The sequence below is a fragment of the Ctenopharyngodon idella genome, chromosome 5 (assembly GCF_019924925.1).
Source record: "Ctenopharyngodon idella isolate HZGC_01 chromosome 5, HZGC01, whole genome shotgun sequence".
Taxonomy (NCBI): Eukaryota; Metazoa; Chordata; class Actinopteri; order Cypriniformes; family Xenocyprididae; genus Ctenopharyngodon; species Ctenopharyngodon idella.
The window spans coordinates 32,035,094-32,063,049 of record NC_067224.1 but is presented as its reverse complement, the minus strand read 5'-3'; the positions used below and the strand labels follow the sequence as shown (position 1 = coordinate 32,063,049).

General features: G+C 36.0%; 1 protein-coding gene and 1 long non-coding RNA gene across 4 annotated transcripts; both read right to left on the bottom strand.

Moving 5' to 3' along the window:
• Positions 1-1,059: 1,059 nt before the first annotated feature.
• On the bottom strand, positions 1,060-7,324 carry LOC127513472 (uncharacterized). Of its 2 annotated transcripts, XR_007930411.1 has the most exons (3): positions 5,785-7,274; positions 5,605-5,716; positions 1,060-2,436 (listed from the first exon to the last, which is right to left on the bottom strand). It is a non-coding gene; the product is annotated as an uncharacterized LOC127513472 (long non-coding RNA). The 2 variants fall into 2 exon arrangements; XR_007930410.1 differs by having other exon boundaries at positions 5,605-7,324.
• Positions 7,325-10,558: 3,234 nt separating this feature from the next.
• usp20 (ubiquitin specific peptidase 20) lies at positions 10,559-27,761 on the bottom strand. 2 transcript variants are annotated; one of them, XM_051895248.1, is made up of 25 exons: positions 27,617-27,761; positions 26,628-26,726; positions 26,489-26,542; positions 25,179-25,241; positions 24,941-25,075; positions 24,631-24,733; positions 23,689-23,758; positions 23,426-23,539; positions 23,189-23,267; positions 22,407-22,839; positions 21,789-21,935; positions 21,557-21,669; positions 21,074-21,246; positions 19,441-19,535; positions 19,250-19,283; positions 18,996-19,041; positions 18,738-18,918; positions 18,456-18,582; positions 18,036-18,205; positions 15,402-15,483; positions 15,008-15,116; positions 14,327-14,429; positions 12,539-12,607; positions 12,263-12,421; positions 10,559-11,425 (listed from the first exon to the last, which is right to left on the bottom strand). In XM_051895248.1, exons 2-24 carry the CDS (start codon positions 26,706-26,708, stop codon positions 12,267-12,269), a joined length of 2,736 nt encoding a protein of 911 aa, XP_051751208.1. In that variant the 5' UTR covers positions 26,709-26,726; positions 27,617-27,761; the 3' UTR covers positions 10,559-11,425; positions 12,263-12,266. The 2 variants fall into 2 exon arrangements, with proteins under 2 accessions (XP_051751208.1, XP_051751210.1); XM_051895250.1 differs by lacking the exon at positions 10,559-11,425 and adding an exon at positions 12,966-13,000.
• Positions 27,762-27,956: the final 195 nt, after the last annotated feature.

Here is a 27,956-nt window from a genome sequence, read left to right as displayed (position 1 = left end):
AACACGATCATTTTTGAGTAAATCTAGGACATTTAGTTGCTGTTTGTTGTTTTATTTTTGCATTCTTTTTATATTTTTGTCTTTGGCTGTTTTAGTACCTGGTTGAAAATTCATACCATTTTGTAAGAATTTGAATTCCTTGCGAATACCAATATTGTTTTGTTTGTTTGATTTAGCTCTCGACTAAGTTGTATTGTGGAGTTGAACAAGGATAACAAATGGAAAAAGGGAACAACTTTCGTTCAAGAGCTAATTTCTTTATTTCAACCGGGCTGCTATACATAGCTTTCCACCCTGTTCTTTGAAAGTCTTACTGTAGACAGCATTTAGTCAATACATTATTTCTATTGCCACAGCTGCAAGCAGTGTTCTTTATTACAACAATAAAATTACAAACCGATTAATCCGTTTTCTTGAAATTCATTAAATCAGATCTTAAATCATTTAACTGTAGCAACACAGAAGTCTTAATGGGAATTAATCAGTATTAAACCCATGTGACTTGAGTTTATTAGACTCGACTTCGTATTGGTTTAAGCAATACACTTTAAACAGAGCTTTAAAATGTTTTCTTGGATAATAAAGAAATGAATAGGAAAAATTACTGAAATTTTGCAGGCAAAAAAGTTTGAATGTCTGTTGTCCATAGTGTGTATGAAGCACCAATCAGCTTTCTGTTGTTCAACGCAGAAAATTTGCATAACCAACTAGACATTAGAAATTCCAGTATTGTGACAACACTACTATGATGGAGATTAGAAATGGAGATTTCAACTCACAGCCTCAAACATTACATATGAGAGTACATCTCTTCAGTACCTCGTCATTCCCTGAGTGTGCGAACTACAGGCTAAAGCATCTTAGAAGAGAAGGTGAGCATTCATACTCCCTGGGAACCCATTGCGAAATCTATCAGTGAAATCCCGTATCATATGGATTCCTTTTAAAATGACTGCATTGCACTTGTGAAACAATAGTAAATTTGACAGCACCTTAAAACACCATCATTTCAAAGTTCATTGTGAAGGTTTTTGTTCCTCCCAGAAGAAACCAACAGCATTAAAATCTTTACATAATTGAATGCTTTATTTTTAGAATGTACATTCATATTTCCAAACTGGATTTCCATCCATAATGATAAAAGAAAATGTGATTCTATTATAGACACATCGATTTTCCCTGACAGTGATGGCTTTGTTGCTCAAATTGGAACGAAATTGTGGACATGATGAGAGCACAACCCCTTTCCACATAGTCAAGACACAAGGTTTAATTTGGGCAGACTAAGCATATTTCATTGTCATTGGGTGAGTGACTGAATTTGGAGCCAAAGGGAATGGCAATATTTGGCACAAGGTATCAGTAACCTGCAAAACTCTAAAACCACAAGTGTCAACAGTCTATTCCGAGATAGTCCGAGGACGAGGAAGAGGTTGTGCTTGTGATGTCATCGCAGCAGTCCTCCGCATCAGAGAAAGAGGAAGTATAGTGGAGGCCTGAGAGTCTGTGGTAGTCCTGCTGAGAATTCTCTGGCAAATGGGACATGTCCATTGACGTCTGGCCTCTTTGTGAGCTAGAAACACTCCACATATCAATCAACTGTGTGCAAATGGCACAACCCATTGCTATATGTCGAGAATGTCGTCAGATGCAATTTGCTTAAACAAAAAACTTTCTCCCTAAATGACAACCTTTTATCAGGTATACACTGAAGCACATGTCTGCAGTGAAGAGGCCTTTACTCATTCAAGCACTGGCTGTCATTTAAGAAACACTGGACGCAGTTGGAGTCAACATATGATGGCAAATAATAAGTGTGTCTGAGTGAAAAGAGTTATATGGAAAAAAAAAAAAAAAAAAAAGAGAGCGTGAGAAAGCAGCCAAGTCTATATATCTTTCCAAGGAATGCTTTGTTCAAACCCTCGCCTGGAGGTAGTGACAATTACAAGGTGGAGTACAAGAAAAAGACTGAAAAGGATGCATTGAGACAAGAAAAGACAGAAGGACTATGAGTCAAATCGTTGTAGCGTGTGTATTGCAGACCACAAATAGATCAGAGCTGGACTGAGGACCGCAATAGTAAGTTCAATAGTAAGTGTAGTGCAAAATATTAAAACATTGTCATTAATATTTCTGATAGATTCTTAGTCTTGGTTAGAAATATGACAACTGGAATATGATATCGGAGATAAGTGTTTAATCTAAAAAATGCAGTACCACACCTTACTTACTTTGCTTTAAACTCACATTACTTTATCATATAAGTATAGAATATCAGAAGATAATAAAGTCCGCATTTTGCCCTAGTCAAAGATCAGTGAAGCTGTATTCTCCCACCCTGTGAATCCTGGGTGTGACTCTGATCATTGTCGCTTTTGTTGCTAAATTCTCGGCGGTGTCATGAGTCCAAGCACATCTCTCAGATCATTATCCAGCCTGGGGAAAGAAACATAACACGTTTAGCTGTGCCATCTGATGGCATCTGAGATAATCTGCATCTCATAACAATGAACTTTAAACTAATGTAGACTGCTATTTACAAGAACTCTGGGTAAAAGACTGTGCAGTCAGATGATGTTGACTACTATGCTAAAAATCAGTCATTCTACATGTTGCATTTGAATGTACAGTAAAAATGGATATCTATCTTCAGATTTGCTGAAAAAAACCCTACATTTAACTGTGTTATTAAATTAATACAAACTCTACAATCTCAGATACAATCTCTAATACCGATAACCAATACCTCATGCAACTGCACAATTATTTTATATTCCATTGCAAGGATATAAATGTAGATTACAACATTAGGTGTTTTCCCCACAAGGATAGTAAAACCTGAGATCACCTACATTGTGGGGACCAGCCAGCGGTCCCCACGAGGGAAATGGGCAGGGGTGCACATAACTTTTTTTGGTCTGGTTCTTAAGGGAGCACCTGGAGATGCTGCTTAGTACCAAAGACTATAGAATAACACAAGACGCGTCACTCGTATTGTTTTGAATGAGAGAAAGTGCAACGCGCAATATGGCGGAACGAGTCCCGCCTTCTAAATAAGAGCCAATCACCGATTGGTAAAGTCATCGTAACACTTAAGTATATCCTACAAGTTGTCGTCATCACTTTCCTTCTGACTGCTCTCCTCACTATCTTCTTTGCTCTCGAACATGGTAGATGATGATGATGTTTTGTTTTTATTTTATTAACACTAATGACACAGACGACAGCAGGAATATTAGGCTGCTGTCACTTTAAGACCGAATGCGCGGACCGAATAAACTGACACACATCCGGTTTCTTTCTCAACCGTTCACTTATGACATAACCGAGAAAATACTTGCCGAGACGGGTATTTTGACAAAATTGTGCGTGTATGTGTCCGTTCAAGCGCAAGTAAACATGAAAGAAGAATTAATTTGGTGTTCGAGCGCTGTCTGAAAGCCTCTCTCTCTCTCTCTCTCTCTTTCTCTCTGCGTGCAAATCACAATTTTCGACTCTTCTTCTGCATTTAAAATCTTTTGAATGTGTAAATTGGCAAGACAAAACATGTCCAAATGATAAACTTTCACATTATGATGGTTAAACTTAGCAGTTAATCCGTGAATCACATGCATGCCGAACCGCGGGCCTGATCAGTATGGATCACGGATCAACTGCGATCCGCTGCACCCCTAATAATTCACACTTATCATGATTGCTATCTTACCAGAGATGGAGAAAAATCCTACTCCTGTAAGTAAACGTGTCCATGTTTCCAAAAATGTTGGTACTCAAAAGCGCTTCCACGTTTTCTGGTACGCATCATTTATTTTTTACCACGCATGCGCACCAGTTATGTGCACCCCTGGAAATGGGTTAATGATCAATAAATGATGCTTATTTAAAAATGTAAAAATGCAAAACGTTTTCTGTGATGGAAAGGTTTAGGGGGTATGGTTATAGTTAGGGGATAGAAAATAGTTTGTACAGTACAAAAACCATTATGTCTATGGAGAGTCCCCACAAAAATACCGAAACCTAATGTGTGTGTGTGTGTGTTAATAACCTGAATAACTTTTATCATTTTGAGCACTCGAGCTGTGACAGGCTGACAGAGATGCACAGGCTCTGCACACACTGAAATGTTAATAACAAGGTCTATTAAAAATTCATTTCACAGCCATGGTTATGACCTCATGCGATGTTGCCCTGGTTGACAACATTGCTCTGAGCTCATCGGTAACGCCTCTTGCCTGCTGCCTTTGTGTCTGAGATTACTGAAGGGAATCTCTTTTATAGCATAGACCTTTGAGGTTTGGTGATTTACTCCTTGGAGACCGCAGATACCTCCAGATTACATGTTGATTCATGTCATTTTCAAAGCAATTGTTTTCAGCAAATTAAATTAAATAAGAGAAAGCCCATTTCAATACACTTAAATATGAAACTTTCAAAAACAGCATAACAAATAGGTTAATAACAACAACAAAAAATTAATAACAACAACCTCACCTCATCTGCATAAAAAAGGTGAGTTTGTGATTAGTGAAGATTTCCATTTTACATTAGGCCTTTCTGGATAAATGTTATACCTCTAAGTGTTAAAGGAATAGTTCACTTTCAAATAAAAATTTCCTGATAATTTACTCACTCCCAAGTCATCCAAGATGTCCATGTCCTTCTTTCTTCAGTCGAAAAGAAATTAAGGTTTTTAATGAAAACATTCCAGGATTATTCTCCTTATAGTGGACTTCAATGGTCTCCAAACGGTTGGAGGTCAAAATCACAGTTTTAGTGCAGCTTCAAAGGGCTTTAAACGATACCAGACGAGGAATAAGGGTCTTATCTAGCGAAACGATCTGTCATTTTCTAAAAAAAAAAAAAAAAAAAAAAAATCAAAATGTATATGCTTTATAGGCACAAATGATTGCATCACAAGTGCTTCCACCAGAATGTGATTCCGTATTCTTCAAAAAGCTTACGCTAAATGTCCTACGCCTTCCCTATTCAACTTACGGAAAAAACGGAACTAGAGCCGCGTTCGTTCCGTAAGTTGAATAAGGAAGGCGTAGGACATACAGCGTAAGCTTTTTGAAGAATATGGAATTGCGTTCTGGTGGAAGCACTTGTGATGCGATCATTTGTGCCTATAAAGTGAACTATTCCTTTTAAAGCAGGAAGGGCTTTTTAGAAACCAGTTACTACAATGTTTATCTTTACTGTGAAAATGTTTTTTTACCTTTGTGTATAGTAATGTTACTTCTAATCATACCATAAATTCATACCATATATATTATTTATGGTTTTTTCGAACCAAGGATGTGAATTCTTTCCATGTTACTATCATTTAAAGTAAACACACTGTAAACAGAATCTTGACTAACAATAACCTGATCATTTAGACTCACCAATGCAATATTTATCTATTGTGTTAAACAAAAGAGCTGCCAGATGTTTCTGCAGCCCAGCTAGTTCCACACATGCTAATGTTTATAGACATAGAGGACCAAGCCAGCAAGATGTTATTGTCTACGTTATACACAAAGCATGCTTATTTCCTGAAATGACCCTTTAGATAATAAAAGCCAGATGCAGCAATTGCGCAAAATTGGAATGACGACTCACTTCGGGCTGAAAATTACAATCCTTTCTCCGGCAGACAAGATAGGCGCTCAGATGGGTGGTCTGCAGCTCTCCGCATCCTTCTCTCCTCCTCCTGCGCTCTCCTTTCTTCAGCCTGCAAACAGAAAGAGGACTTATACTGACATCAACAATGATAATGAGCTCTGTCACATAAATATTCACCTTTCCTTTGAGATTATTTGGTTTATACGAGGCAGTTGAAGCAATATTCCTGGGGCTGTCTGAGGACAAAGAGAGGATGGAGATGGGGGTGGGGGTTGGGGGCATGTATGAAGTGGTGATTAAGATGAACAAGATGAAGAGAGCCCTGAGCCTGAAGGTAACATTGAGTAGACATTCTTTAGCATGGGGAGCTAAATATGGATTCTTGAAAATTTTAGGAGTTGATATGATAAGTGATGGACCCATGGAAATAGCTTAGCCTCAAAACTAGGCTTTTGTGTTTTTTTTTCTTTTTTATACATAGTAATAATAAAGATATAATTTTACATAGGTAGCTAGCTAGAATGTAGAGAATAAAAAGCAGAGAAAAAAGCTGAAAGAGTTGTCCAATTTATGTTGTAGATTTAGTGTTGTTATTGTTACCTAAAGCTACTAAAAATACTTTTAATTGGCTCTTAAAACTTTAATGATTAATTAAATAAAGATGAAATAAGATGGAAAAACTTCAACTTAACCTTATAAATATTTAAGTTGAAGTACTAAAATTACTAAAATAACTAAAACTGAAATAAAATAAGTTAAAGCCAAATAGAAATGTATAATAAAACAAAAACTAACAAAAATGACAAAAGCACATAATAGAATTACTAAAACTTAAATTAAAATTAAAATTCAAATGAAAACAGAAAAAAAAGAAAGCTAATCAAAATAATAAATACTATATTATATAAATACTAATACTAAAATAACACTGCAGGGTATATTGTCAATGTCCAGTATAAAACAAAAACACTACTAAAAAAATGTATTTTAAAGAATTAATTTAAAATCTTTAGCTTAAAAAAAAAAAAAAAAAAAAAATCAAGAGACAATTAGGATCTGGTTAAGAAACTACTTAAAGGCACAATATGTAAAATTTTTGCAGTAAAATATCCAAAAACCACTAGGCCAGTGTTATATATTTTGTTCAGTTGAGCACTACTTACAATATCCCTAAATGTTTCCAACTATTTGTAAATCGTGTTAAAATCGCGATTTTAACCAAGGATACGGACGTGTGTCCGGGAGTCGCCTGTCAATGGCGTCATATCTGCATTACCCTCGGTTTCCGGTTTTATTTTGTAGAAACCATGGAAACACCAAAGACTCTTTAATATATGTTTTATTAGACAAGGGAACAACGGTTTGGTTACATTTATAGACAGAAAAAGAATTATTGTTGTATCTCAACATGTTTAGTTTTATTGTTTAAATCTAGTTTTCTTGATTTTCTGAGAGTACCATGCTTTTACCATGCCTTAGAGAAAAACTATTTTGTCAAATGGTTATGGCATTTTCTCCATAATACAATACGTTTTAAAATTAATTGCAAGCCATTTATCAACACAAGCCACCCAGCATTTATTATGATATTCTAATATCGATCTAGCTTACTGCAGTGTGCAACAAGTCTCACAGCAGCCGCCGAGCGAACGTTCAGAGTAACGTTAAAACATCATTTTCAACACAGTCAAATGTCTCTAATATGATAAACAGTGCGGTGTTACCTCATACGCTTGACCGGAAGCGGCGACTGCGGCATAGTAAGAGCTCCACTGCTCTCGAGGCGTGTGTTGCGTTCGTCTCTCATTAGTAATCGCTTCAGCGGCCTCGTTCAGCTCCACTACTCGCCCTGCTCTGCTTCATACTACACGTTAATAATCTCATCCATGAACAAGATTTCTGCCCGAGTCCCGTGCCGACTCTTTTCCACTGACTGTGAGGTGAAGACGACATCTCCCAAGAATCCGCACTCAAACTCGGCGTCATCAAGCTACGCCTTTGTTTTAAATAGGCGACCTCTAGCGGCGAAAAATTTACATATTGTAGTTTTAAAGGAATAGTTCACCAAAAAATGAAAATTCTGTCATCATTTACTCACCCTCAAGTTGTTCCCAATCTGTATTTCTTTCTTTTGCTGAACACAAAAGAACATATTTATTAGAATTATGGTAGCCAAACAGTTCATGAGCCCCATTAGCTGGGTTTCCATTGCAGATTTGTGCAAAACTTTTGCAATATTTTTTAAATGGCGATAAAAAACTATTGATGGCATTTCCATTAACTAATGTCATGCTAAAACATTTTTTTTTTCCTCTCACGATAAGTCATTCCAAAACGAATGTTAGTAGGTTTAAGTATATCACAGCCACTGCACTAGCCATTGTTTTTAATCAAAGGAGAAGTCGGCATGTTATCCAAGCATTAATGACAAGTGTGTTAATGACTGGGTGTTTCTCCCTCCTATCAGCTTTGAAGTCTTGATAAATTGTGGCATTTCTTTGTTGTTCAGAATCCAGTATATCCATAATTCTTTTGTCTTTTATGAGTTTATTAAAGAAGTCTGTCTCGTCTTCTGTCTAAACATACCATGCCATCTTTAAAGAATGATTGACTTTTACATACACCAACTGTAAATGCGAAATGTTTCCATTGCAGTTTTGCAAAATATTCCTTTTTCGAATTGCCTGAAATTGGGCCCATTTTCAATTCACAATTTGAATGGTAATGGAAACGGAACTATTGACTTCTATAATATGAAAAAAATATATATTATTGAAGTCAATTGGGACCAGAAACTGTTTTGTTTCTGACATTCTTCATAATATCTTCTTAAGTGTTCAGCAGAAGAAAGAAATTCATACAGGTTTGGAACAACTTGAAGGTGAGTAAATGATGACAGAATTTTCATTTTTGGGTGAACCATCCCTTTAACAAGTGTGGGCATGGGTTTAGGTTACGCAAAATGGATCTGAAGTTTATTACTGGATCAGGCTAGTCATGAACGTAATCCTCATCACAACCATTGCTCAAAGATGAGGAAGACAATTCTGGGAATCACAGTAATATGATCAAAGAACTATATAAAAACTAATCAACGAAAGAAATAGACACTTTGGAGAAAGAACAGGCTTTATTTCTATTTGTCAAATCAGACAGATCTTAACATTTAAATCACTTAAGTTAAAAAGGCATTACATCAGAAGTTACCTTGGAATTTTTAAGTTCCTGCAACAAAATATGTAACAGACTATGTTGCCCTATACACAACTCCGCAATTCTCCACAATTCTGACCGTTTGCTTATGAGAAAAGACATTCATAAATAAAAACTGTTACATTTTTTTATGTACAAAGAATATGTTCGAAATGACATACTTAAACTAGAATAGTTTAACGGCATTCTATTAGCATTTCCAACACATCTGATACACCTCATTGCACATTCCCTTAGAAAAGTAGTTTAGTTTTATTTGGGGCTGTGGGGCTGCATCACTAAAACATTGTGAAATATAAACGATGCAGCTTTTAACAGACAGCACACCAAGAAGCATGTTGAGTAAGCAGTTGATGCATGTTTTTGCCAGTCTGAGGAAATAGTGAAAATGTGAAGACCATTTAAATACTGAATATGTCAAATATAATAGCTTACACAACCCTGTGCCAGAGCTGGGGCGCCGAAATGGGGATATCCAGGAAGGATTCACTTCCTTCTATTGGGACAGATGGGATTTCAAAACTGTCAAAACTGAGGATTTTTTAAAGTGCATTAAAACAAAACGTAATATTAATGGAAAACACATCCTGAGCTTTTAATATTGAAATCTTATATTGGGTAATAATAGTTGTGGTCAAATTTCAGTAGCATTGAGTAAACAGTTCTAGATTAAATAAAACTTTTACTATTAACATGAAAAGGCAAAGCCACCTATGACGTCACATCCTATTCCTACTTAAGATGAATCAGTTTAATGCCTGAATTATGCATATATCTGCAACATCAAATCTTATTCATCCCATAGTATCCAAAGATCATGATTTAGTGGCTAGCGTGAACATGAACACGCTACTTGATTGTTAAGTGTTGATGGAAATTGTTTTCTGAGATCTCGGAAATGGAAAGCGAGTTGGAATGTAAACAGAACTCACTTTATAATAGTGCTGAACAGATAAAAGCCTTCAACACCATCATGTTTCAATGATTCATCACACACACAAAAAAAAAAACCTCACAGTGCCAACATGCTTGATTTCATCACATTTGTAGTATGAATTATCATGATATAGTGGAGTTGGGTGGCAAAGAAAGCTTCTTTGAACATGCAGATACTAAGTTCAAGCCTTATTTTGCCTAGGCAGACATCAGCAAAGAGCTCTAACATAGATTTTGAGTGAGAGTTCGAATGTGTCCTGCTTGATGCATTATGTATTTACCTCTGCACTACTGAGAAAGGCTTACATCATTGCCCTTAGTCCCACTGACAACAGAAACAAGCATATCAACAGCACACATGAATGAAGCTCGATCATGAATGTTAAATATGTGTAACACTTTACAATAAGTTTCATTTATTAACATTAGTTAATGTATTAACTAACACGAACTAACCATGAGCAATACATTTGTCACTGTAGTTGTTAATCTTTGTTAGCGTTAGTTAATAAAAATACAGCAGTTTATGTGTTCATGTTACTTCACAGTGCATTAACTAACGTTACCAAATACAACTCTTGATTTTAAAGGGTTAGTTCACCCAAAAATGAAAATTATGTAATTTATTACTCACCCTCATGTTGTTCTACACCCGTAAGACCGTCGTTCATCTTCAGAACACAAATTAAGATATTTTTGATAAAATCCGATGGCTCAGTGAGGCCTCCATTGCCAGCATGATAACTCACACTTTCCGATGCCCAGAAAGCTACTAAAGACATATTTAAAACAGTTCATGTGACTACAGTGGTTCAACCCTAATATTATAAATCGACGAGAATACTTTTTGTACGCCAAAAAATACAAAATAACGACTTTTCAACAATATCTAGTAATGGCCAATTACAAAACACTGCTTCATGAAGCTTCGAAGCTTTACGAATCTTTTGTTTAAATCAGTGGTTCGAATCGCGTATCAAACTGCCAAAGTCAAGTGAACTATTGAAATTGCGAAACACTTATAACGTAACGAAGCCTCGTTTACTGAAATCACGTGACTTTGGCGCTCCGAACCCCTGATTCGAGACAAAAGATTCGTAAAGCTTCGAAGCAGTGTTTTAAAATCAGCCATTACTAGATATTGTCGAAAAGTCATTATTTCAGTTTTTTGGCACACAAAAAGTATTCTCGTGGCTTTATAATATTAAGGTTGAACCACTGTACTCACATGAACTGTTTTAAATATGTTTTTAGTACCTTTTTGGACATCTGAAAGTTTCAGTTATGTTGCTGGCAATGGAGGCCTCACTGAGCCATCGGATTTCATCAAAAATATCTTTATTTGTGTTCGGAAGATGAACGAAGGTCTTACGGGTGTTGAACGACATGAGGGTGAGTAATAAATGACATCATTTTCATTTTTGGGTGAACTAACCCTTTAATAATGTATTATTAACTAATGTTAACTAATAAACCTTATTGTAAAGTGTTACCTAAATATGTTTTATGTGCGTGTCTGATAATAGATTTATTCACTTAATAAATAAGACCGTTTCCTATGATAGGAGAGCTCTGTCAGTCACAGATAGCAGATCCACAGAAATGCTCACGAAGTGTTTGTAAGACAGAAATTTAAACGCAGTGTCATCCACATGGTGGTCTTCATCACCTACAGTAGAGCAAAGAAACAAACAAAACCTATCAAAAACAACATTATTAAATATATGGGTGATTCTTCAACTACAGGAGTTGTTCTGTCCCCTAGGATGACCTAAATACAATACTTTTTTTTTTTATTTGTAAAATCATCAAGGGGACAGAGAAGCTCCTGTAAAACATTTAAAAAAAAAAACATCAATGTAGTGTTAAAGCATAGATTATAATAGCTATGTAGATGGTGATTAATCAGCCTGTCTGCATCATACCAGTCTGTACCATATGCTGACGAAACATGTCTGGTATTAATGATGCTAGAGCTTTTCTCAGAACTAACTTCAGCTTCTCGGTAAAAAGGGTTCACACAGGTGTCACAGAGGAGTAGGTGTCGTTCAATGCTTTAACTACAGACATATTCTATAACATTTGAAAACAAAAAAAGTGTCTAAATACTTGTATTATTTTTAAACAATATAATATAAACATTAACAATATCTTATTTTACTTACATGAAACCTAAAAAACATTTTTGTCAAATTATTTAGTTTGAAAAGCATGTTTAAACAATGACACTTGATTTGACATTTTGTTATATAATGCAAATACATTAATTCGGTTTGCTTACAATTTTTGTGGAAATCTTTTCTTTTTCAGGATTCTTTCAGAAAGTTCGAAAGTACAGAAGTTATTTGAAATATAAACTGTTTGTAACAATATAAATACCTTTACTGAGCAATTTAATGCTTCCTTGCTAAATTCTTTAGAAAAAAATCTTATTGGCAACAAACATACATAAAAGTGTGGCTTAGTGTTCAAATAGTTTTTTGAGGTCACTGTCTGTGTGTCTTACCATTTCAGAGGGCTCTAGTCTCTGCCTCTATCTTCCTCTCACCATGCGTGTCAGTGTCTGGGGGGCTGATGGTTTGCCGCACTGCAATCTCTGGCCCACCGCCATAAATACTTAACAAGTACTGCCATGTTTCTTCAGATATCTGCCCGTAGTCTGCTCCTGCAAACCAAACCATAGATAATGAACTATGTATATACAAAGACACACACACATGCGACTCAGACAAAGTTGACACAAGATGAGTCACAGACATGTCAATTTGTAGACAGGCAATACCCTGTTTAAGCTGGATATGTCCGCCTTTCATTACTGCAATCTTGCTGTTGTCAATGGGGCCGGGCGGCTCTAAACCAGCAGAAAGAGAGAGAGAGAGCCAGAGACGGAGGGAGGAAAAGAATAATGACCTTTACAGTGCATAAGCAAACATTTCCTTGAAAATACAGAGGGTGGTCTTGGCTGAGCTGACAAGAAATCCTGCCATTGGTTGAGTCAATGTTGCCATGTCAGGCTGGTCGGGACACTCAAACAAACAGAGGGATGTTTTGAATGTGTTTCAGAGTTCATAATTTTTAAGGAGTACTGTAACATCAGAAAAAAATTACACACATCACCTAATGTAAAATGGACTTTTGTAATGTATTTTAGACAAAGCCTTAAAGGGATAGTTCACCCAAAAATGAAAATTCTGTCATCATTTACTCACTCTCATGTCATTCAACTTGTATGCATTTCTTTCTTCTGTGGAACACAAGAAAAAGATAAAGAAGATATTTTGAATAATGTCTCAGTGTTTTTAGTCCATATAATGAAAACAACTTCTTTTGTGTAAAGAAAAAAAGAAAGTCATACAGGTTCGTAACAACATGAGGACAAATTTTAGGTAAACTATCCCTTTTAAGTCAGCATTAAAATGCTACTGATTTTTTTTCCCTATTGTGATGTAAATGCAAGTAAAAGGGCATCTCAAACAAGACAAAAAAAAAAAATAGTGTGGGACTTCATTTTGTCCATCGGGAATTGACTGGATTTTTGCCATTTGCTAATTGCTGCGATTGTTTCATGTGGGTGGCAAGTTTCTGGAGGGGAGGGACTGAAGCTTGTTAGGCATTTGGACAACCTTATTGCCAAGTCCTAGTGCTAGTTTGCACGTCAACAGAGAAAAGAGGTCATTGTAAGGGGAAGGGGACGTTAATGTTTTTGATTAAAGATTATGAGGGCACAAGAATAAAAAAAAAAAAAAAAAAAAGGATAAATTACTTTTACTAAATACTGCAATTTTCCGTAAATGTTAATGTTGATTTCACAGTAACTTAAAATACAAATTGAATGTGTAAAAATTAGGGGTATAACGATACCCTCATGTCACGATACGATACATATCACAATACAATATTATTGCGATACTCCAAGACATATAGTAAAAGGTTAACAAAAATGTATTGTTGATTAAGATGCTAAATTTGGTATTACATTGGGGGTGGAAATGAATAGGCTTGGACTTGGTGCTGATAACCCAACGCACAGGACAATGTTGATACCAGAATAAAAATATTCATGATTCTGAAGCTGAAAGTACAGAATTATTTTAAATGAATATGCTTGCACTCTGTCATTGACTAGATATATTTAAAATAACGTAGGCCACTTTTTACTGGTAACATAAGACATTTGGCATTATCAGGACCCACAAATATTCCCCCATTACATTATCATACATTATATTCAACATTATTTATAGTAGTTTAATGTAGTACTGACACAAACTATGTAAACTTGAATTTTTTCCTCACACAGTAATTTTCATTTTGGGTGAACTATACACAATACATATTGTCACTATCCACGATCCATATTGTTTTTGTATTGCAATACATTCTGACACTATATATTGTTACACCCCTAGTAAAAATAGTTGTACAATAAAAACAGACACTTAAATTCCTCCATCAGGCTAGTGAACTAAATTCCACAGACTGACATTATTCATTTTGCTGCATGTTTTTTTTTTTATTATTATAATAAATAAGCAGTATCACATGTTTGTGAGTTTGTATGAGAGTGTACCGTTGTCTTTGCCCTTTACAAAGTTCTCCCATTCTCTGAACCACTGCATGCTGATACACAGGATGACCGTAGGTGCTTCTTCAGCCTGAAACTCTTTATTTAACTATAGAGAGAAAGAGAAAAAGAAACAGAGAGAGATACGACACTATCAACTTCAAACTTCCTCTAAACAAACAATTTCAGAGTTTCAGTACTCTTTAGTATAACAGTTATATGCTGCACTTCATTTTGAAGCGCCCCTTGAAAACCTGTTAAGTTTCAAACATGACCTCCAAATTTTTCCAAAGCTTCAAACATGTCTGTTTTAAATCTAGTGGTGCACATGATAAGATGCTGCAGTCCTGATAAGATTCCAGTGCAGATCACACCCTTGATCTGTCCAGTACGCAGTCTGTTTTTCATCAGTTCTCTGGCTTTACGAGCAGCAAACGCTTCCAAGAACATTATGCTCCTTCCAAAGAGGAGTTTCTGCACTACATTGCCTAAAATACTGTGTATTTGAGTGGATAACCTAAAAGAACAGTATTCAAATACACTCCCTGCCTATCTGCGATTCACAGTAAGTGTTGTGGTGACATCTCATTGTTTACTTTTCATTGTTTACTTATAAGTGGACTACAAAAGTTAGCAACATATTAAACCCGCAAGAGCAAACTAATGTGTGTGAAGTCATTTGTTCACCTTGATGAAGGTGTCTATCTCCAGCTTCCGTCGTTTGGCTAAGGTCTCGATCTCTACTTGGCAGATGGCACACACATATAAGTGATTCACGGCCGGGCCTCCCCCAAACCTGTGAAAGACATGAAGAAATGTTCAAAATATGGCTAGTGAAAAGAGCAAACACATAACTCAACAATGTTTACATTGCACTGCTGGTGTGGAGTTCCTTACACATGACATCAGATGTCTTGAACCGATACAACTCCATACACATCTTGTGAGTTCAGGGTTGGACTGAGGATTTGTTGACTTCACAAGATCAGAAGCTCAAAAATAATCCCATGTTCCACTAAGGTGATAAATGTCCTGAGGACTTCCTAAAGGTCAAAAATGTGCATTGCTATGCATGACTCACCTGTTGTAAAGATATTCCCACACATTCTGAGGAAGGATCACAACCAGATCGTCCACATAATGGTATTTAGTAGGAGGGATTCCTGTATAAAATCATACCCAAATTAAGTTTTTACAGCTACAGCAAGTGAAAAGGAATAAAAAGTATGTGCAAACCATAGGGGGCATATACTGGGTTGAAAATGAGCTATTTGCCACAACCTGCCAATGGCGGGTGAAATGAGTTTTAAAAAAAAAAAAAAAAAAAAACAAACCTGATTAATTATAGGATTATTTTGCTGTTCACCATGTCACTTGTTGTAATATAATTTCTACATGAAACACTGCCTCTCATAAAAACATTTACATGCTAGATTTGGTGGCTTAATGCATTTAATAGTTCACATATGAGTCATCACATTGAGCACTAGAGGAGGAAAAAAAAAAAAAAACTTCAGGCATTGTAGATAAACTTTGTTGGTAATTTTTCCACTGAGGAAAAAGTTGTAAGAAGATATGCGAGCAGTGACAGCCACATAATGGGCTCAATTCTTTTCATGCAGACAAAGGAGAAGAAGTAGAACATTTTAAGACGGTATGTCTCTGGTTTGTTTCTCTATGTCACTTATGTCAAGCAAAAACAACAAAAAACAGTGAGGGTCAAATAGGGGTGTGCGATATGTATTGTCTGCGGTAATCTCGTAATTGTTGTTTTAACGATATGTGAGCTGACATTTTTGAGTATGCCACTCACTTTGCAAAAACCAAACAAAATCGTGCCTTGAGGGTGCATGCTTTCACTGTGTGATGTAGCCTATTAGAATGCAGTTTCAAGTTGCGTCCCAAATGACGCACTATACACTATGCACTTATACACTATGTACTCGTGTAGTGTGTGAATTGTATAAGGTTATTTTGTCACATATCATCGGAGTTTGATAGCACCTCTCCCTCCTACATAATTAAAGCTGCGACAGTTAAGTGCATTAAGTGTCCAACATTCCACACATCATTTTTTCCGTTAATTTAGTGCATCATCCGGGTACTTAAAATGCACTTTTTCTTTTTGGAATTTTCAGTGTGAACACAGTATTTGCGCTATTTATACTTTAAAACATCATAGAATAGTGCATAAGTGCGTGAATTGGGATGCACCAAAATGTCAACGAAAATCATCTAAAACAAAGCCAGAGCAGAACTATTTGCTTGTCTCTGAGAACAAGACAGTGGTGTTTCATTATCAAACAAATTTGCAGTTTTGAATGAATCATTTGAGTGAATGATTCATTTATCCATTAAAAAAAAAAAAAAACAGTCAATGGCTTTGTTTCTGAATGAATCCACCATTTTGTACAAATTGTTTAACCCTACTCCTCTCCTCTCCAGAGAAAAACAAAACAATTTTTTTTTTATTTTACTTACCTCTAAATTCTTGAATTTTATCATGTTTTATTTTAAAATAAGCATATTTTTGCACAGTGTTTCACAAAAAAAGACCTCATTCCAGTCCTATTCTAGTGAAAGCCTCTTTAAAAAAAAAATCATGCATTCAGTCATTGAGTGTCTCTGCTGACCTCTTGTGGAAAAAAATGACATTTATCTGCATTTTATAATAACTGCCACCAGAGGGGCCTATAGTTTCTCCATGGAGATTCTACATACAGAAAATAAACTGGAATAGGGTAATAAAAGTCGAAAATGAAATTTGTATTTGCTTTTATGTCTTCAGAAATAAATCTAGAAAGAAAAAAAAATATTTTTATTATGTAATTCTATTTGTGAGTGGTGTGCGTGCACGGCCGCATGCATGTGTTTGTGAGAGTGTTCTGCATTAGGGTTATTCTATAGTCTCATCCCTTCATTTGAGCGTGTGTTTTGGATTGTGCCACTTCTTTTTTTTTTTTTTTTTTTTTTGGGGAGAAAAATCACCCATTTCCTATTCATTACTTATGGGGGTCAAAATGACACACGAGGGAAGGATTTGTTACTAATTTTCTAACTACAGTTTTTTTTATGGGTGTGTGGATTCCCATTACAAATGTGAAAGTTTTAAGCAAGCCCTTAGGTGTTCACACCTGATTTTTTAAACATTAAAAATAAAATAATTTCGGGTCAAAATGACCCAAAGAGAGGAGTAAGGTGAAATGAATAATGCAATGGCTCACTCATTAAGCCAGTAACTTGCTGCCACCTACTGGTGGTATTTATTTCATGTTTAAAGTATCATTTCATTTTTTAAATAATTTCATATTTTATAACTCAAAGATATACTTTTTTTTTGTCAATCACTCCCCATAGGATCTAAAAATTTAAAATAATCTATTATGTGGAGGTTTACAAACTGTAGCCACATACCCCTTACTGTAAATCTATTTACTCACTCACTTAAATCAATATGTACTCACATTGAGCTCTTCATACTTGCACGGTAATCACAGTACAGAGAAAAAATTGTGGTTTTCATTCAAGCAGCAAACCTCATGACAGTTAGGTTCAGAAGTACCCCCTGACACCTCCTAATCTCTTCTGAACCTATTGTCTGACAAAACCTTGATGTAGGTAAATTAATATTTCAGTCAAGTAATTAATTCCACTTAAATTGGCCCAGTTTGGAGGGGTTTTAGATATACATGACAGTATTTGTGTGTGATTATACCTCCATGCTGACAGAGGAAAGTGTGGTTGGTGATGGGTCCAGGCTCAGTGAATGTGTTGAACTTGTTGAGCCATTCTCTGGAAATGTAGAACTGAAGCAGACTGGGCTCCTTTAAATTAGCCAGAGCGACGACCTTCTGTCTCTCTCTCACAGATTCCTCACTGCTCTTCCTGAAAGAAAATGAACATCATGAAATTACAACCATTAAAAAAAGCACTCAACACTATGCGTCCCAATAGTACATACAATAGGCATACAATTAAAAATAAAACATATGCATGGATGAATTGTTCATATCAATAAGGTGCATTCAAAAAGAGGGTGAATTTTCATTTCAAGCCAACTTTAATAAGGTAAAACATTACTGTGCGCACTTCAAACAAACATTATAACATCAATAAAATAGCAAAAAACCTGTACCTGTAGAAGAGGACATACGCTTCAGCATTCTGCACCACTGTCTCGTGCACTTCTGATACATACTGATCGTCAAACTCGTACCACTGTCCATTGATCACATTCTGACAGTACGCTATGTAGTGACCACCTGTTCAACAGGGCAAAACAAAATTCACTCAAATAAAACAGACAAAATAATACCATTTTTTCTCATCTGGGAATAGCGATAAAGAAATGTCAGGCCATATATCAAAATATCAAAACTCCTGCTGCATTTCACAATATTACACAGAAGTAACTTACTCCCAGCAGTGCCGTGATGACAGATGACAGACAGCAGGTCGTAGGTAGTAATCTGAGATGAGCTCTCCTTAGCCAAGAAGGGCTTGAGATCCAAACCCTCCAATGGAAATGACACGTGGCTATTTATCTTGAAAGAGTACATGACTTCATGCCTGAAACGCTTCAGGTGAACGCACAATATCTGCAAAGGAGATCACACATAAACTACGAATATAAGTTGTATTGAAGTTGCAGATCGAAATGGAGGGGGGTACTTACTTCTGGTAGACGCAGAACTTTACAATATTTCACACCATTTCTCAATCTGGGAAAAAGGTAGAGTAAATGAGCATGTTTCATCATCTAAACATGAAAACCTAATAGCAACAGTATGGTTTTGGCTGTAAAACCATAAGTACTATTTAGATTAGACTGTGAAATAGTTACACGGCATTGCAACCACTACATTTTTTTATGTTGATCACACGCATTTTAGCTTTTTTTTTTTTTTTTTTTTTTTTAAGAAATCTTACTTTTTACATCGTTCACAGCTGTACATGTTGTCTCCTGTTTGGTGAAAAAAAAAAAAAAAACATTAACATCATATGTTGCCAAGGACTACAACAGTGTGAAAAAAATTGAATATTATCTTTCTTTTTTTTTTTACCCTTTTCTGTCACATTCATAATTGCACATTCAGAAATGTCAAAAATGGTGCGGTTACCTTTCAGCTCATCAGCGGCGAAGAAAGCTGCCAGGCAGTCTTCCAGAGTTACCATGGGTCCCCAAAACCAACTGGGAATACAAGACACTACAAACCTGCATAAACACACACAATAAAGATGCACGGATCAGCTCTAATGTCATTCGAATCCACTGTTAAAAATCATTCACCCGCCACCCGCCCGAACATATAATTATCTCTGATTTAGATATCTCATCCACCCATGACCCACCTGCAATTAAAGGATTAGTTCACTTTCATATAAAATATTCCTGATAATTTACTCACCCCCAAGTCATCCAAGATGTCCATGTCCTTCTTTCTTCAGTCGAAAAGAAATTAAGGTTTCTGATGAAAAAATTCCAGGATTATTCTCCTTATAATGGACTTCAATGGCCTCCAAACGGTTGAAGGTCAAAATTATAGTTTCAGTGCAGCTTCAAAGGGCTTTAAACGATACCAGACGAGGAATAAGGGTCTTATCTAGCGAAACGATCTGCCATTTTCGAAAAAAAATGTAAATGTATATGCTTTATATAAACAAATTATCGCTTTCCAAGTGCTTCCAAGTACTTACGGAACGAATGCAGCGCCAGTTACATTTTTTCCGTAAGTTGAATAGGGAAGGCGTAGGACATACAGCGTAAGCTTTTTGAAGAATACGAAAGTACGGTTTTGGCGGAAGCACTTGGAAGGCGATCATTTGTTTATATAAAGCATATACATTTACATTTTTTTTTTAAAATGACCGATCGTTTCACTAGATAAGACCCTTATTCCTCGTCTGGTATCGTTTAAAGCCATCTGAAGCTGCACTGAAACTATAATTTTGACCTTCAACAGTTTGGAGGCCACTGAAGTCCATTATAAGGAGAATAATGCTGGAATGTTTTCATCAAAAACATTAATTTTTTTTCAACTGAAGAAAGAAAGAAAGACATGAACATCGTGGATTATCCATGATCCGTGTTTAATAACACATACATTTACATTACAATATCAATGTTTGCTTTCAGTGCAATTACATTGTTCTACATTCAGGGTTTGGTTAAAAGTTTGGGGTCAGTATTTTTTTTTTAAGAAATTAATACTTTAATTTTATTCATTTTATAAAATTATGAATTTTATTTATTTATCAAGGATGCATTTCATTTATGCACAAAAAATATTTTTTGTAACAAGTCTTCACTATTTTAAATAAATGCTGTTCTTTTAAACCTATGAAATATATTCAAAGAAATCTTAAAAAAAACAAAAATTTCAAGGTTTCAACAAAAATACTGAGAAGCACAACTGTTTTCAACATTAATAATAATAATAAGGTCTTGAGCACCAAATTAGCATATTAGAATGATTTCTGAAGGATCATGTGACACTGAAGACTGGAGTAATGGCTGCTGAAAATTCAGCTGTGCAGTCACAGGAATAAAATAAAATTCAAAATATATGAAAATAGAAAACAGTTACTTTAAATTGTAATCATATTTCATATTGACTGTTTTTACTGTATATTTGATCAAATAAATGCATTCTTGGTGAGCATAAGAGACTTTCAATCTTACAGACTTTTGAACTGTAGTGCAATTAATTTTTCCCTTTGTTCATTCTCAGCCCCACCACACCCTCAATATACCTTCGTATAGAATCCATGATGTAGGAGATCCATCCCTGGGCCGCATAGCCATCCGTGCAGACGCCAGCTTTAACGGGAGCACTCTGGTGGATGGAGGAATGGAGTTTGGCCAAATCTTCTTTACCCGGAATAGGCAAAGACAGGTCCTGAAAGGTCTCCACGGTTGTCGAAACCTACAAAGGCAGATATTTTCTTTAAAACATTGCTATTTCTGCCATCTTACACATACTGTACCATTAAAATATATCCTTCTACAGTTACATAACATTTGGTTTATTTGATATGGACACAGTCTGTGTTGTGCAGCTCTGAATTGCAGAATTGATCTGAAGTGGAAGTGGAACTGGAGCACCTCAGAAACTACATGGTGCATCACTGACTTCCCTACAACTACACTGTAGTGATGCAATTTTAAGTGTAATGAATGTGATTTGATGCTTGTTGCCCTCTAGAGACAGAAAAACTCCTTGTATTCTTCCTTACCCGGTCACATGTCAAACACTGAACCAGACTCAGAATGGATCCATCAAAGATATCTGAAATAACACTGCGGAAACGGGACTGCTTCTTCTTCTTGGTGCTCAGGAGCATCTGAGCTATAAGAGAAACAAACATAATGGTTATTTAGTGTAAAGCAAAATCCAACTTTTTAATTTATTTATTTTATTTTATTTTTTTTATCTATGGTGTATTTGGCTATATGAAAGAAGCAAACCTTTCTTTAAGGTATAAGTGGGTCCAGTTCTGAGGGGGCTGGATCTTGGTGGGCTGCTGGAGAGTCTGGAGTGAAGCTCCTGCAAACTGTGAGCGGGGCTACAGGGATGAGAGGACGGACAGTGCATGGAAGCTTCATTATCAGGTTCTGTAAGAAAAAGAGGGATCAGGAAGTGAAAAGATTTATGTTTTCACATCCAAAACCTTCATAAAGACTGTGTGTCATCTGAAGGTTTTAGATCCAGTCACTGTTCTCCACCGGAGCTGCTCCCGCCAGTTTTGTGTTCTATACGCGACTCAAATGCTTCGCTCTCCACCCAGATATAAAAGCTGCTGTCGGTTAATAAAGATTTGATTAATTAACTCAGCTGCGATTGGACTCTTATTGCATCAAAAGTGATAAGACCAAAGATGGATGTTGCCATCCGGTAACTGTCGCTATGGTTACTGAATGCGGGGCTTGTCTCCATTTGCACGTTCATACAGACAGTATTCAAGACGCTACTGTAAGCTGCTGTGTGAAAGGGACATTTCGAGACTCACAACTGTAAATAAATGTGGTTGTTAATCCTAAAAACTGACAGCGTGAATGTAGCCTAAGATTATAAGAACATCACACCTGTATTTCCTGATGTCGGCACAGTTGTGGTTGTAGTCGTTGCCTCTGTTTCTCTCTCTGCCTGTCCCTCTTGTGCGGCCGTGTCCACATCTGCATCCTCATCCATTTCCCGTGTCCTCTCTTCTCCTCTTCTCTCCTTCAGCCTCTCTTTCTCTGAGATCCCGCCGTTTCCTCTCAAGCCCACGCACTCATCTTGGATGAGCAGCTCTGCTTCTCCTCCTGCCCTCTCTACATCTCCTTTCTCGCTTCCGGATCCAGAGTCACACGACAGGAACTCGTCCTCAGAGGGGCTTCGGTCTCCTTCAAAATGATTTTGGTTGTCAAGGTTGCGGTCAGGGTCGACATCTAAGATTGCACTGCTGCAGTCGGTCAAAGGCTCCTTCAGCTCCTCATGAAGCTGGTCCATCAGACATCGCAAAAACTCCTGAGTGTCCTAAAAAAACAGAAGCAAGAAGTGTGAACTTCACAAAAGTCTATGAGGCTTATATGATAAACACATTTACAGTCTTGAAATGTTGCATAGTAATCTTTATATCACTGTTGCTACAGTTAACTAAAACTAAACTATTAAAATTAATTTTATTTACTGAAATAAAGCTAAAATAAAATATTAAATGAAAAACTTAAACTTATAAATCTTAAATGAAAATTAGCAACTTCGCAACTTACTAAAATAAAATAAGTTGAAGTACTAAAATTACTGAAACTAAAAGTAAACAAAGGCAATTCAATATATTATTAATTACTATAATACAAAAAAAAAATAACACTGCTTTTTATACCTGTTGAGCGTAGCCACGAAACATGGGGTTCACCAGTTTGATTCCATGAAACAGACTAGTGGGAACAACATAGCTTGGCCTGGACAGAAAGCCAAAGAAAGTACAGAAGAGGGAAAAAGAAAACCAACGGAGAATGATAAGGTTCAGATAATTTGGATCAAGCTCAAAAGGTTAAAATTAGGTACGCTAGAACTGGCCAGATCTAGGTTAGCGGTTTGGCAAGTCAGTGCTTGTTACCGTTTCTTGTGCCAGAGCTCAGAGATAAGCTTCTGATAGCATTTACACAACGCCGGCTTCTTATCCGTGCGCACCAACCCACTGCAATCCAGGAAAAACTGAGTCAAAGGAGGACTGAAGAGAAAAAGAAACATGAAAACCATTGTCAATTTAAAAGGCAGGATGCACTGAACCGAAAAATGTATCAGTGAAATCAGTCACGCTTCCAATCTGTGTTGCCTGGATAATGCCTGTTGTTTATGTTGCACAAGTTGTGAGCTCACCAGTTGGACAGGGCCTGCAGCGCAGCGTTCATGTAACAGGAGTTCCCAATGTTCTTCATCCCTGTGAGACCTTAGATAGAGTAAAGAGTAATAAGCATAACAAGCTTTTTATTAATTATTGCCTTTAGCAATGATAGATGAACCTCAAATTTTGCAGAGTGGAATAGAATCTTAGTCATTACACATAACCATTGACAATGAGATTCAATTTAATTCAGGCTACTTGCATCCATTAAGCAATATTTTCATATTAAAAGAACAGAAAAGGAAATTGACTGGTTATTTGTTCATTATTCAATCCTCTCCTTTAAGCTGTTGCATAAACATGGCAAGATATCCACATCTGTTAGTAAATAAAAATGTAAAGGTTTATATAAAAGATCAACAATAACATTTTTTAAATAATATAAATAATACGAATTAATACTTTTATTTAGCAAGGATGCATTAAATTGATCAAAATGCAAGTAAAGAGTTTTATAATTTTACAAAAACATTCTATTTAAAATAAATGTTGTTCTTTTTTAACTTTCCATTCATGGAAGAATCCTGAAAAAAATATTTCTACAAAAATATTTTCAACAAATCAACTTATTAGAATGATTTCTGAAGACTGGAGAAATGGCTGCTGAAAATTCAGCTTTGGAATGAAATAAACTGCATTTTAATATATATTAAAAACAGAACAGAGGTATTTTGAATTGTAATAATGTTTTAAAGTATTACTGTTACTTATTGTTTATTTAATCATATAAAAGCAGCCTTGGTAAACAGAAAAGACTTCTTTCAAAAACATTTTTAAAAAATCTTGCCGATCTCAAACTTTTGAACGGTAGACATGTCCCCATCAATGTCTAGGTGGGTGTCCTTGCCATTTATCATTTATTAGAGGATTTGAAATGCCATGCAATATGTACTAGCTTCCTGTCTACATGATAATACCTCTAGGTTTAATCTCATCCTCCTCAGATTCTGAGCCTTCCTCATCAGCCACTGCGATAGGAACCGCCTTCAATGGGTAACATGTTGTCTGGGGAAGAGGATCCTTTGGGGATGTAAAAAAAGAGTGAATTGTGTATCTTGTATTGTACATGTGCTTTATAAATTACTGTGTCTAAATGAGATCTTCAGACTGATTATTAATAATGCAGAAGACACAGCCAACCTCAAACAGGAAGTACCATCTTAATCATGTTTATACAATCCTAAACAGCTAAAAGTGCACATTTCTTAAACATTCGGATGAATTTACCTGTTCATGTGGTTTGCAGCGGTGAACTACTGATATAGGAGTAACAGGTTTTGGTTCCAGAAACACCTCCCTTTCACAGACATAACACCACACCCTGAATGTGGTCAAGTTTACTGTCAGATTGTGTTTTTTGGCCTGGAAACAGGTAAAAAGAACATGTACAAAAGAACAAAAAAAATGATATATGGATGATACCTAGATAGAATGAATGCCTAGATAGAATGAAAGAGAATGTCACCTGTGCGTGTATAGTACTGTGATCAGAATATGATTCTCCGCAGCCTACGTAGGGACAGTCACACTGTGGACAAAGCAGGATAATAATGAGAGTAAATAATTTTCAAGAAATATATCTTTTACTTTAGAGTCGGCATAAAACAGAAGTTGTGATAGTCTTTTGCTTTCTATTGTGACGTATATATGAGTGAAACTGCTTCTCATGTGAGTTACAGGTTGCCCAAAAATGAAAATTCTGTCATTAATTACTCACAGTGATGTTGTTCAAAACCCTTGAGACTTTCGTTCATCTTCAGAACACAAATAAAGATATTTTTGATGAAACCTGAGCAATTTCTGTCCCTCCATTGACAGTCACTACCAACTACCACTTTGATGCTTCAAAAAGTTCATAAAGATTGTAAAACTAATCCATATGAATTGAGCGAATGAAAACAGGATCGCTCTATAGATGAACAGATTGAATTTAGGCTTTTATTCACATATAAACATTCATCAACATAATTGGAAGCTCAAGCATGTTCGCTTGACATGCGAGAACCAATGCGATTCATTCTCATGTGTTACGTAGCACGTTTGAGCTTTTGCAAGAACCAATGAGGTTTGTTCTTGCAAGTCAAGCAGGTTCGATTGAGCTTCTGTTTATGTTCACTGACCGATCTTTATATGTGAATAAAAGAGTAAATTCGATCTGTTCATCATATAAAGTGATTGAGTCTCTTCAGAAAATTTGGACTAAACCACTCAATTCACATGGATTAGTTTTACGATCTCTTTGTAGACTTTTTGAAGCGTCAAAGTGGTAGTTGCATAGCTGTCTATAGAGGGACAGAAAGCCCTCTGATTTCATCTGAAAGATCTTCATTTGTGTTCTGAAGATGAACGAAAGTCTTATAGGTTTGGAATGACACAAGGGTGTGTAATTAATGACAGAATTTTTATTTTTGGGTGAACTATCCTTTTATCAAAATAACTTCCCCTCCCTCATGCAACAACATTTCTTATTTTCTCTGATGATGTGTTTTTCAGTGTGAGGGCAGGACAACCTGTAACTCACATGAGATTGCAGCATTAGTAAACAACAATGGTCCAATCAATAATGACTGCACATGAATTAAAAAAAAAATAATGATGTGCACAGACAAATAAGAAATCCTGCAATATTCCATAAAAAAGAATTGTGAATTTTGATTTCATGGTGACTTTAAAGAAATGTTCTGGGCTTAATTTTAAAGATGGCATTTATACATCTTTCTACATGCTTAAAAACCATTGTACTTGTATGTTTTTGCTAGGAAAAAGGCTCCTTACCTGTAGACATGCCCAGAGGTTTGGTCCACCTACCCCACATGACTGACACGTGCCCTTGAGTAAAAATAACATGATACAATTCAATACACAGCACTCATAATACATTTAAGACTTAAATATCAGCAAAATAAATTCTAACCTTTGATTTCTGAATAAGTTCCTCCTTAGTTATTTCACCAATAAAGTCCAAGTGAGGACAAAGATCCCCGCTGTCAGTCATTTTGATTTTGACTTCACTCTATTACAAAGCACAGAGAATTGACAACTACTGATACAACCTCAGACACAGACAGCATCAATACAATAAACAGCTGTGAGGTTAAAGTACACCCCCCCCCCCCCCCCACCCCCACCCCCACCCCCCCAAAAAAGAAAAGGAAATTAAATGAAATCATCTATTTAGCCTCAAATTGTTTTAAAACCCGCCTTTCTATGTTCCGTGGTAAACAAAAAGAAATAGGAAGATAGTCACCATCTAATTAAGTCAGTCGCCTTCTAATGAACTTACAGTATCAGAGTGAAAGAGAGAATCTGCCATCATCGAATAAATTATTTAAAAATAATAATAATGCGAGAAGAAAACAGGAAATAGGCTGATATCTAGCACATCTGCTAGATGGCACCACTGTGAGTCGGTGACTGAAACTCTCAGGAGCACAAAAATGCTGTTTCATGCGACCAGCACAACTGAAGGATGCATTCATCGCATATCACCCCGTCCATTGTTACAGTGGAGAAATGCACAATGCTACATCATAAAAATAATCTGTAAATCTGCTTTTCACACGAAAAGTAGCTTTAACAAGCTCGAAGAGAAACTGAAAAACAATATTAATATGAACCAGACTACTATTCATCTTAATCGAAAAAATAATCTCAAAACAAACCATACGGATTCTTTCTGCGGCTTCGGTAATTATCTTGTTCTTCAACACATTATAGTTTCTCTAAATGTCATCGTCAACCACTCAAAGGCTGTTTTACATCACGATCTTGTAGAATAAACAGGCCATATTTCCACTCGGGCTGCAAGACACTTTTCATACGCTCAGTCGACATGATGTTATATTAGCAAATAAACAGTGACACTTCGCTTCAACCAAAGGAAAGATAAAAACAGTTATTTACCTGTCAGAATTAAACAAAAATAACACTCATAGATGATCATTTTAGGCCAATCTGTGGTGTTTGTAACAGAGGTGGGTAACAGTGTACTAAACAGCATCCATACTGAATACAACAGCATAAGTGTGCGTCACAGTTTTGACCAGAGCCAATGAACGCTTTCAGCTCTTTCATCTGATCAAAAACTATTTTTTATTTACTTACACTATTAAAATGTACATATTACTTGTTTGGGCTGTTAATGCTTTTAATTGTTTTTGTTATTATTTCTACTTCGTTTTTGGGTTTTTTATATTCATAGAAGTAACTGATCTTGAACCAGTCTCTTCATCCCCTATAGTCT